Raw genomic sequence first — 12,078 nt, 5'->3', positions numbered from 1 at the left:
GCCCATTATTCCTATGTTTACACAAAATATTCGAGAAGGATTTAGATCACTTGGAGGAACAAGTAAGTTCTGATTCATATGGTTTTTCTAATTATAATGTAATATTTAGAATATAATCCTTGAAATACTTGGGCTTTTGAACCCTATAAGAAATTCTTTTGACTTAATACTTTAGATAATGGGGGGCACCTGGGTGGCTTAGGGGTGCCTGGGTGGCTTAGTCATTAAGCATCTGCCTTCAGCTCAGGGTGTGATCCCAGGATCCTGGGATCGAGCCCGCATCAGGCTCCTCTACTGGGAGCCTGCTTCTTCCTCTCCCACTCCCCCTGCTTGTGTTCCCTCTCTCTCGCTGGCTGTCTCTCTCTCTCTCTGTCAAATAAATAAAATCTTAAAAAAAATACTTTAGATAATGGATATATTATTTAGATGTCTTTCTATTTAAAGTCTAAATGATAACTGATTCTAAGCGATGGCAGTTCTTAGATGTTAGATTTTTGTTAAGAGTCTCATATACATACTGAAGCTTGTTTGTTGCATGGGCTTCTTAAAATTAGAGTAAGTTATCTAGTTTCCTTGGTTGAATCACGCTGTGGAGGTTTAGAACAAATGTGCCTGTTACCCAGACTATCTTCCTAACTCACCGCTGAAGAAGTTACAGCTTCAAAATGGATGACAATATGATATTGAATTAAGATTAACAACCTAAGGATGTATCATGTCCTTTGGTTCATTTCTGTTACTTCTTGTTTTTTGCTTTTTAAAATATTTTGAACTGTGGTACATTTATATTGTAAAGTTGTTTTTGCCTAACTTTAATTTATGGGTAACAGAATAAGCTCTGAGTGTAGTTATAGGAGTGATAACGATTAGAAGTGCTTTTTCTTTGCAATTTTTCTGTTGTTTTCTTTTTATTTTGAAATTTTCAGTTTTTTATACCCTATGGTTTATACATTATATTTGATTGATTATATTTAATTTTATATCCCTAGCACTATATTGTTCCTATCCACGTGCAAATCCCCTCCTAAAGAACTTTAAACTTCTGTTGTTTCTTTTATGTGTAATATTGGTATGTTGTTGATATTCTATTACGTTTTTTAGGTGTTAACATTCCCCCCCCCCTTTTTTTTTCAAATTTAAGGTGGAAAGGCAGATTGATATGATGTTTAGTTGTTGCTGTAGACTTATTTCTTCTAATTTTCTCTCAGGTCATTTCTTCAGAATTTAAGTTGCATACCAGAAATTAGTCCTAATTTTGTTTCTTTAATTATGAAGGGGTTTAAAAATTACTGTTGACTGCTTTTTGACTTTCTTTTTTATTTAATCCCCCAGTTTATTTTACATTATTACCACTTTTAATCTTGCTAAATTTCATACTTGGTCATTAGCATTAGTAATTCTTTGCTACTCTTTGCGTTTTTCTTAATTTACAGTAATGTTTTTTTTTCTTTACCTATTTATTGGTACATTTTAGTTTCATGTTTATGTGAATTTATCTTATGCTTTTATTTTTTTCTTTTATTCACATAAGCCTGTATTTGTGAGTCTCTAGACTTTTTAGCTTCTAGCTTTTAGTTGCAGTCTTTACTCTTGGTTTTGTAATAATAGTAATTGGTTTGCCTTTTAAAATTCTTATGTTTTTGAAAGCTTACTTTTAAAAAATTAATAAACCTTTGGGGGGCATTTTTAGGTTTACAGAAAAATTGAGCAGAAGTGCAAAGAGTACTCATAAAGCTTCTCACCACCCTCCAGTTTCTCCTGTTATTAACATCTTACATTAATGTGCTACGTTTGTTACAATTGATGAAAAGCTCATCTTTAAAAAAATCTACATATTGTATTAATTGCCAGGAGGTGATACTGTTTGCTACCTTCTTCTAAGTCTTACATTATTAATTTAAAAGTTTACAGTTACTAGCTCAGAATATTTAACCAATTAAAATATTTTTGTTTACTTTAAAACAGGGTTATTTAGGTGGCTTTACGAAAAATTCCGCTATCCATTTGCTCCAATGTATGGCGGTTTTCCAGTGAAATTACGTACCTATTTAGGTGATCCTATTCCCTATGATCCAAAGATAACAGCAGAAGAATTAGCTGAAAAGGTAAATTATTCTTTCTTTATTAATCTTTGAACAGATTTTTACTTTCAATTATTGTATTAAAAATGAATTCATTAATTTATTCTACAGACATTTCTAGATCAGTGGTGCTCTTTCCCCCAGGGGACGTTTGGCAGTGTCTCAAGACATTTAGTTATTGTCATGACAGGCAGGTCCTGGGAGGTGGTGGGGCTATGGGCATGTAGTGAGTAGAGGCCAGGGATGCTGGCGAACTTCCTACTATGCATAGGACGGCCCCCTACACAAAGAACCACTAATTTTAAAATGTCGCAAGTGCTGAGGTTGGGGCTCTTGGCACTGGTAATTAAAAAGTTTCATAAGTGATGTCCAGAAGAAAGAGTTGACCTCCATAAAAAGAAAGTATTATTCTTGTTTGATAGAAATATCCTGGCAGGAAAATGGGAATAGTTTTTAAGAGCGTGGTTTATGAAATCAGATCGTTCCTAGCTCCGCCATTTGTGTGCTGTGTGACCTCAGGGAGTCCACAGCTTACTCTGTTAGTCTGCAGAACAGGGAAGAGAATAGTACCGACTCACAGTTATCCCTGAGGATTACGTGAGATCGTATGTGTTCATTGTTTAGAACAGTGAGTGGCATATAGTAAGTGCTCCATGAATGCTTAACATTATTAACAGTAGTGAATACTGTCATTCTAGGAACTTACAGTCCGGTGGGGGAGATGAATAACTAAATCAGCGTTTATATGGTGATGCATTAACTACCATAGTGTGCTTACAGCAAGGTTTCTTAACCTAGGTACTATTGACATTTTGTTGTAGAGGCCTGTCCCGTGCACTGTAGGATGCTTACCACCATCTCTGGCCTCTACGCACTAGATGCCAGTAGCACTCCCCATCCTTACCCCTCACTCATTGTGATAATAAAAAGTGCCTCTAGACCTTTCCATATAACCCCCAGGGGGGCAAAATCCCACCTGGTTGAGAACTGCTATCTTAGGCTGTTACGGAAGCACAAAGGAAAGATATCTAAATGAGATCAGGGATGCCTCCTTGAGAGAGGTGACGGTTGAATTCAGTTTGGAAAGATAAAGAATTAGCTGGACGAAGAGTAATGAGGTAGAGGAAACTGAATGTATAAATGGATGGCAATATGACATAGCATAAAATCTTTGGGGAGTTGAGAGTAGTCTTGTATAGCTAGAAGAGAGATATATATTATGGGAGATGAGGCTAGAAATGCAGGACGGGTCTGGACTATGATGGCCTATAATTGATTTTGTTTCCGGAAAGTCTGGGCAGGGGCGGGGTGTGGTACTCTTGAAAATAGGTGAATGGTGTAATAGGTTTGTATTTGCAAAGATCACTGGAAGCAATATGGAGGCTGAATTTGAGTGAGACAGTAGAAGCTCAAAGGGGAAAAAGACTGCTTTGTGTAGGAAAAAATAGGAGGAGCTTTCTGGAACGAGGGCATTTGCGGTGGGTCTTGGAAGAAGGATGTGACTTGGACGTGTGGACTTGGGGTTAGAGGGGGAGTATGAACAAAGAAATGTGGTAGGAAAGTTGACCTTATACAAACGGTGTTGAGCAGTCTGAGGGGGTTAAAACAGCAAGGTTGGGAAAGACTGCCTGATCAATTCTCCTCCAGGAATTTTGCAAAACACATTAACATATTAAAGGTTCTAAGAAGCCCTGCAACAAAGAGGTCTATTTAACTTTGCTTCAAAGCGCATTTCCCATTCTCACCTGACTGAAAAACCTTTTCCTTGAATAGCACTTAATAACAGCTGTGGAATAAACTTGGGGCTTCACTAGCTTAGTGGGTAGGGTTTGGTTGAGATAAAACTGGAAAAGTAAGTAGGAGCTATATTTTTAGGCCCTTAACTATCAGACTAGGGAATTTGTCTACCAGATATCTTTCAATTAGGCTAGGCCTCTGTTTGGGAGTGGCTCATATCAGTTTCATTCACATTTATTTGGCCGAAGCAAGCAGATGTATAATCCGTTTCTCTATAATTGTTTGTGAAGATGGCCCTAGCGATTGTGATTACTTAGATACATATAAATGTAAGTGTGCTCTGTAAGAGCAGAGGTTATGCTATGAATTCTTGTGTCTCCAGTTCCCAGCACAGCGTTCAGTATTTAATTAGATCAATAAATATTTGATGAAGGAATGAATTACATAATGATCTTTTTATCTACTTGAAAAGGAGAGCAAGGTGCAGATTCGAGAGATTTTACAGAGATAGAAAATACCAGACTTGAAACCTAATTCTATAGCTACCTGCAGGATATGTATGTATATATTTATATGAATAGGGTTGTGGTTTATTTTAAGATTTTATTTATTTATTTGAGGGAGAGAGAGCACAAGTGAGGGAGAGGGAGAAGCTCCAGGGAGCCCAGTGCAGGGCATGACCTGAGCCGAAGGCAGACGGTTAACCGACTGAGCCACTCAAGCGCCCCTGCATAGGTTTTAAAAAATATTGCACTGGTGTTTGGGAGAAAGGTCAGAACTGATGATGAAGACTTAGAACTTACCTGCATGAGACAGTTACTGAAGTCATGAGCTTCACAAAGCAGCTTACAGAAAGAAGGAAGAGGACATAGGACAGACTGGAGGACAAGTAACATGTAAGGGGTGTGCCAAGGAAAACACCCAAAGCTGACAGAAAGGGAAGTGGCAGAGAGGTGCAGAACAAGTAAATTTGTGTGAGAGAAGTCAGCAGGTGAGGATGTTTAAAAAGTAGGAGTGATCAGTAATATCCATCCCTGCAAAGACATCAAGGGAGAAAAGACCACTCAGCTTGTAGTTATACCTTCAGAGAGTATAAAACTACATAAAAGTCATAAATGTCATATTATTGAATCACCTGGAAAATGAAATGAATGTGTTTTGATTATAATTTTATACCAGCCTTTTGTATGCATACTGTGACTTTTTTTAAGTTTTAAAATTGTGGTAAAAAACATAAAATTTATCACTTAACCATTTTTAAGTGTATATTTTATTAGTGCTAAATATATTCACATTGTTGTGAAACCAGTCTCTAGAACGTTCTCATTTTGCTAAATTGAATCTCTTTACCCACTGAACACCAACTACCTATTCTTTCTCTCTCTCTTATTTATATATATACGTATATATATAAATCCATATATATACGTATATATATAAATCCATATATATATCCATCAACATTTTATTCTGGTTTCTTTATGGGCTATGCAAGATTCTTTTTCTCCCCTGGCTTTATCGAGATATAATTGACATATAACACTGTAAAAGTTTAATGTGCAAGGTGAAAATTTGATACATGTGTATATTGTGAAATGATTATCATAGTAAAGTTAGACAACACTTCCATCACCTCATAATTACCATTTTGCGTGTGTGGTGGAAATATTTATGATGTTTTCTCTTAGCAACTTTCTAATACATAATACAGTATTATTAACTGTAAGTCACAATGCTGCACATTAGATCCTCAGAACTTACTCATCTTAGAACTGTAAGTTTGTACTCTTGACCAACATCTCCCCATTCCCCCACACCTTGGCAACCCCCATTCTATTCTGTGTTTCCAAGAATTCATCTTTTTTAGATTTTACATATGACCGGAATCATATACCAACTCACCACTTCTTCCTGCAGCCCCTGGCAACCACCATTCTACTTTCTGGTACTGTGAGTTGGATTACTGTAAAGAAGTGGAATCATAGTGACTGGCTTATTTCACTTAGCATGTCTTTCAGGTCTGTCCGTATTATAGCATGTGACAGCATTTCCTTCTTTTTTTAAAGCTGGATAATATTCCATTGTGTGTAGATACCCCATTTTATTTATCCATTCATTCGTTGTTGGACATTTGGGTTGCTTTCATTTTCTTGGCTGTTGTGAATGATGCTACAGTGAAAATTGATGCACAAATATGTCTTCAAGATCCTGTTTTGAATAATTTTGGATATATACCCAGAAGTGAGATTGCTGATCATATGTGGAAAGAAAAAACTCAGCTTTTTCCCTCCTATAGGGAAAAGCCTAGTTCTTTTATACTATGTCTTTCTTTCACTTGTGAATCTCCTTTATTTTTACACACAGCATGACTTCTGACACTTCTGGTCACCAGATGTGTGGAGGTTTTTCCCCCACTAAGCAATTCTCTGATACCAGCTGGATGTCCTGTAATTTAGCTCAATTTGGACCTATCTACCTGGAAATAGTGTAGATCCCACAGGTTAAGGGCTCAGTCCCACAAGCCTATTCCCACCCCACTCTAGATGCTAATCATAAGTACTAGGTCCCCAGGTAACCCACAACTTCTCTCCGAGTTGGGTACAAATTGGAGGTTCCCATGACCCCTCCCCAGGTTCAGTTGATTTGCTGGAATGTCTCACAGAACTCAGGAATACACTTACTTTTATTAGTTTATTAAATGATAGAGGATATAGATGAATGGCCAGATAAAGAGATACGTAGGGCAAAGAATGGGAGGGCCCCAAGTGCAGGGCCCCTGTGGAGTTAGGGTCCATCACCCTCCTGGTGTGGATGTGTTCACCCACCTGGAAGCCCCCTAAACTCTGTACTTTTGGGATTTTATGGGGAATGATGGAATCGAGCTGAACATTCCAAGCTTCTGATGATGGTTTGCTCTTTCTGGTGACCAGCCCTTATCCAGAAGCCATCCACGAGTCCAGTAGAACAAAAGACACTTTTATCACCCAGGAAATTATAAGAATTTTAAGAGTGCTGCATCAGGAACTGGAGTCAGAAACCAGATATTAGAACAAAAGATGCTTCTAGTGCCATTTTCACTTAGGAAATTGTAAGAGTTTCAGGAGCTCTGTGCCAGGAGCCAGGGGCAGAGACCAATATGTATTTTTTATTATCTCACACTATGATAATTCTATTTTTAATTTTTCAAGGAGCCACATCCATACAGTTTTTTCTTTTCTTTTTTTTTTAAAGATTTTATTTATTTATTCGACAGAGATAGAGACAGCCAGCGAGAGAGGGAACACAAGCAGGGGGAGTGGGAGAGGAAGAAGCAGGCTCATAGCAGAGGAGCCTGATGTGGGGCTCCATCCCAGAACGCCGGGATCGCGCCCTGAGCTGAAGGCAGACGCTTAACCGCTGTGCCACCCAGGTGCCCCCGTCCATACAGTTTTCTATAGTTGGCCATGCCATTTTGCATCCCCGTCAGCAGTGCGCAAGGGTTCCAGTTTCTCTGCATCCTCACCAACACTTGCTATTTTCTATTTTGTTGATGGTAGCCATCCTAATGGGTGTGAGGTAGTATCTCATTGTAGTTTTGATTTGCATTTCTCTAATGATTACTGATGTTGAGCATCATTTCATATGCTTGTTGGCCATTTGTGTATCTTCCTTGGAGAAATGTGTGTTTAAGGTGTTGGCTCATATTTTTAATCATATTATTTGGGTTTTTTGTTGTTGAATGATAGTTCTTTATATATTCTGGTTATTAACTCATTAGATATATGATTTGCAAATATTTTTCTCATTCCATAGGTTCCTTTTCACCCTGTTGATTATTTCTTCTGATGTATAGAAGTTTTTGAATTTGATATAGTCCCATTTGTCTATTTTTCCTTTGTTGCCTGTGCTTTTGGTGTCATATTCCAGAAATTATTGCCAAATCCAGTGTCATGAAGCTTTTCTCCTCATATTCTTCTAGGAGTTTTATAGTTTTAGGTCTTATGTTTAGCTCTTTAATCCAATTTGAGATAATTTTTGCATATGATGTAAGATAAGGTTCAAATTCATTCTTTTTTAATGTGGATATCTAGTTTTCCCACCACCATTTATTAAAGAGACTGCCTTTTCCCCATTATATGGTCTTGGCACCCTTGTCAAAGATCATTTGCCATACATGCAAATGTTTATTTCTGGGTTGTCTATTCTATTCCATTGGTCTATATGTTTGTCTTTATGCCAGTATCACACTGTTTTGATTTCTGTAGCTTTGTCATATGTTCTGAAATTGAGAAGTATGAAGCCTGCAACTTTCTTCTTCGTTTGTCTATTTAGAGTTCTTTGAAATTGCAAATGAATTTTAGGATTTTTTTTTTCTATTTCTGCAAAAAATGCTGTTGGGATTTTGATAGGGATTGTCTTGAATGTGTAGATCGCCTTGGATAGAATGGACAGCTTAACAATATTAAATCTTTTAATCCGTGAACACAGATATCGATTTGTGTCTTTAATTTCTTTCAGCAGCGTTTTATAATTTTAAATGTGTAAGACTTTCTCCCCCTTGGTTACATTGTTTCCTCAGTATTTTATTCTTTTTGATGCTATTGTAAATGGGATTGTTTTTTGTTTTTTGTTTTGTTTTCAGATGTTCATTGTTAGTGTATACAAACACATCTGAGTTTTGTGTGTGGATTTTATATCCTGCCACTTTGCTGAATTCATTTATTAGTTCTAACTGTTCTTTTATGGAGTCTTTTGGGTTTTCTATGTATAAAATCATGTCATCTGTGAACAGAGATAATTTCACTTTTTCTTTCTATGCATAAGTCTGATTTAATCCTGTAGGGTAGACCTTATTATTGCTGTTTTACACATAAGAATGTGTAATGGATGATTTAGTCGATTTTGCTAGGGCATGCCGCAGTAACAAATAATCAGTCTCAGAGGCTTAGGACAGTAAAGCTTACTTCTTGTTCATGTTATATTTCCCCTGAAGTCCATGTCTTCTTTCTCCTGGTTTCAGGCTGATCATGTGGGACGTTGCCATGGTAAAAAGAAAATGTCAGGAGTGGAACCTTTTAAAGCTTCTGTTTGGAAGTGGCTCTCTTGCTCCCACTGACATTTTACTGGCCAAAGCAGTCACATGGCCACACTGGACTTTACTGGGACAGGATCTCTTATTCCTCCCACAGGATGGCCCAGAAGAGAGGGACTGGTAGGCAGACGGAATGAATCACTGTAAGCTATTATACCATACTGGGACTCAGCAAGACCAGACACTTAGAAAAGGATATGCAGCTGAAACAGCTATAATGTTATATTAGAAGAGACCATTCAAATAAGGCAGCTGATAGGAAGTTTCACAAAGGGAACAGTAAAGAAACATTATGTGCCTTGTCTATGAACTTCATTCTTAGAAAACTTACCTCCAGTTATGCTGCTGGTCCATTAAGTATACTCACAGTTTATTGCCCTCCTGCATCCTGAAAACAAAACTCTGTGACACTGGTTTTTAGGGTCAGGACATGCTCTTCTGCATAGCAAGATGCTTCTGTCATCCCAAAGTGATAGGGCTCCAGGAGCCTTACTCCAGGGTAACGCCTTACCCAGCGACGTTGCTTCTACCCACATGCACTTTGCTATTAATATAACACATTTCCTTGCTGCCCCTGAACAGTGCATTCTCCTGTAGGATATAACCAAATTCTGTTTTGTTCTTGTAAATTTTTTTCCTCTCTATCTGTTAGGATTTAAGTGGGTCAGAGCTACTTAGGAACACTTTTTACAAATACCATATATTTTTATGGGCAAAATAGAAGATAATAGAGAAGGAGGGGAAAAAGCCTGGTGTGGAAGTTTAGGGATCTGGGTTATAATCCTCACACCACCACTAGGCAGCGGTGTCACTTTGGATAAATATGTTCTTCTCTAGGTCCCAGTTTCCTTATTTGTAGGGCCGAGAAATTGAACTAGATGATCTCAGACGTTTCTTTCAGGTCTCTTAAAGAATGCTGATCCATTATTTTCCTCAGTTATGGAAAATATATTACTGATAGTTAAATTCCAGTGCCTTGATTTCTCATATGAGGGTTTTTCATATGAGAGGAAAATTTACTCACATTCATGTCACTGGTAGAATTAGAAATTTTATATATTAAAATATATAAACATTGTACAAACTTACCAATTTAAACTAAGTAAGAAAGAAAGCCTTTCTGAATCCTTGAAATACCTCAGTTACCATCTCCAGTTATTTTAGGTACTTTATTATCAGTACCTAAAGTAACAAGTAGTCTACCAAGGCATAATAGAATTTCTTGGGGGAATTTATTTAAATACGTAGTTGCCATATTCGTATTTTTGATTGCAAGTTGTCATTATTGAACTAAAGTATACTTGAACTAAAGAATACTCGAAATTTTCCTTTTGTGAATATATTGTCATGATTTTCCAATCTTCATTGTTAATAATATAAGCATAAGCTATAAGGTAATGATCCCTGGATTATCACAAACTCAAAATTATTAGCATCCAGATTAATGTAGAAATGAAATCTCATTTAAAAAATGGGTGATATGGGGTGCCTGGGTGGCTCAGTCATTAAGCGTCTGCCCTTGGCTCAGGGCGTGATCCCAGCGTTCTGGAATCGAGCCCCACATCAGGCTCTTCCGCTGGGAGCCTGCTTCTTCCTCTCACACTCCCCCTGCTTGTGTTCCCTCTCTTGCTGGTTGTCTCTCTCTCTGTCAAATAAATAAGTAAAATCTTTAAAAAGAAATGGGTGATAGATTGTTCAGGCATTTGATTGTGGAAAACCATTTTGTAAGCACTATCTAAATCTAAATTAAAATATAGTGTGCTAACGCTGAATAGGGCACTTGGGACATTTCCTGAAAGTTCTCTCAGTCTTAATCTATTGTTTCATCTCTGCGTTTACAGTGTCTGTTTTTGTCTCTTTAACCCTCTCTCTACAGTCTCACCCACACATCCACATACGTATATAAATACAGGTTTATTTATATATACATGTATATATCATATACATGTATTGTTAGGATGGAAAGAAGATGGAGAGTAGTGGATAGATGTGAGTGGTATTTGGGAGGTGAAACGAATGGATGTTGCCAATGGATTAGCCATTGTGAGTGAGAAGCAGGAGTTGTTAAGGATGATTCCTAGGTTTTGGCTTACTTGGCTAGGTTCATGGTATTGCCATTTGCTAAAATAGAGAAGGAACTAAGAAAAGGACAAAGTATAAGGGAAAGAATGTTAGGTTAATCTTAAACATATTGAATTTGAGGTGCCTTTAAAACATTCATATCGAGTATTCCTGTATGCAGCTGAGTGGGCTGGAGATACAGATTTAGGAGTCATCAGCAAATGAAGGGTAATTAAAAATGTCTGAACCTTTGAAGAATAAGTCAGTGCCTGATTTTGGGATTAAATCTGCAAAGAAGATTGAAAAGGAGCAGCCTGAAAGCTAGAAGATCTACCTTTTCCTCAGTATAGAATTTCAGGAGCAAGATCAATGGTGATTGAGAGGTCAAGTAAGAGTAAAAGAAAGTTACTGGGCTTGGTGACAGAAGGGTGTCATTGGTGATTTTGCAAGAGTTGTATTTTCTTAATGCATTGCCTTGATACTTCACCCAAAACCCTTTCTTGACACCTCAATTCATATTAAATAAAGTCTATACTTTTTCACTTGGTGTTTAATGCCTTTCATGATTTAATTGAATTCTAATTTTAGAGCCTTGTATACCCAGCTTCTGAACACATACCTGAGACTCCAGCCAAACTCCCTAACTCCCCATTCCTTAGGCAGTTGTTTTCCTGTGGGCTTTTTCCTCCTGCTCTTGCCTGGACACCCAGACCGAACAGTACCTCATTCATGTGTCCTTCCCTGTCATTGCCCACCAAATGGCCTCTCAAGTCTGAACTTCCAAATGCTTTCTTTCACATCTCGGGTGATAGATGTATCTTACAAATGATCTTACATTTTTATTACTTTGTACTTGATCCATTTATTAAATTATGAGCTTGAGATTAGAGACTTGTTTCACTAATGTTATAGCTTCCAAAGCATCTGTTTTTTAAATAAATGAATAAAATTTAAAGAATATACTTCGCGGGGCGCCTGGGTAGCGCAGTCGTTAAAGCGTCTGCCTTCGGCTCAGGGCGTGATCCCGGCGTTCTGGGATCGAGCCCCACATCAGGCTCTTCTGCTATGAGCCTGCTTCTTCCTCTCCCACTCCCCCTGCTGTGTTCCCCCTCTCGCTGGCTGTCTCTC

At 37.7% G+C, this 12,078-nt stretch overlaps 1 protein-coding gene across 6 annotated transcripts in view; it reads left to right on the top strand.

Annotated features, from left to right (window-relative positions):
* Nucleotides 1-12,078, top strand: part of TMEM68 (transmembrane protein 68) — a 44,898-nt gene that overhangs the window by 29,992 nt on the left and 2,828 nt on the right. For 5 of the 6 annotated variants that reach the window (XM_026516465.3, XM_026516468.4, XM_026516466.3 and 2 more), the window contains 2 exons: nucleotides 2-62; nucleotides 1,966-2,105. In XM_026516465.3, coding sequence (XP_026372250.1) covers nucleotides 2-62; nucleotides 1,966-2,105 — 201 coding nt within the window. Of the gene's footprint in view, nucleotide 1; nucleotides 63-1,965; nucleotides 2,106-12,078 lie in introns of those variants that run through there. The other variant, XR_008957756.1, reaches the window with a different exon arrangement.

This window comes from Ursus arctos, unplaced genomic scaffold (assembly GCF_023065955.2).
Source record: "Ursus arctos isolate Adak ecotype North America unplaced genomic scaffold, UrsArc2.0 scaffold_6, whole genome shotgun sequence".
Classification (NCBI taxonomy): Eukaryota; Metazoa; Chordata; class Mammalia; order Carnivora; family Ursidae; genus Ursus; species Ursus arctos.
This window is presented reverse-complemented; position numbering and strand designations above follow the sequence as displayed.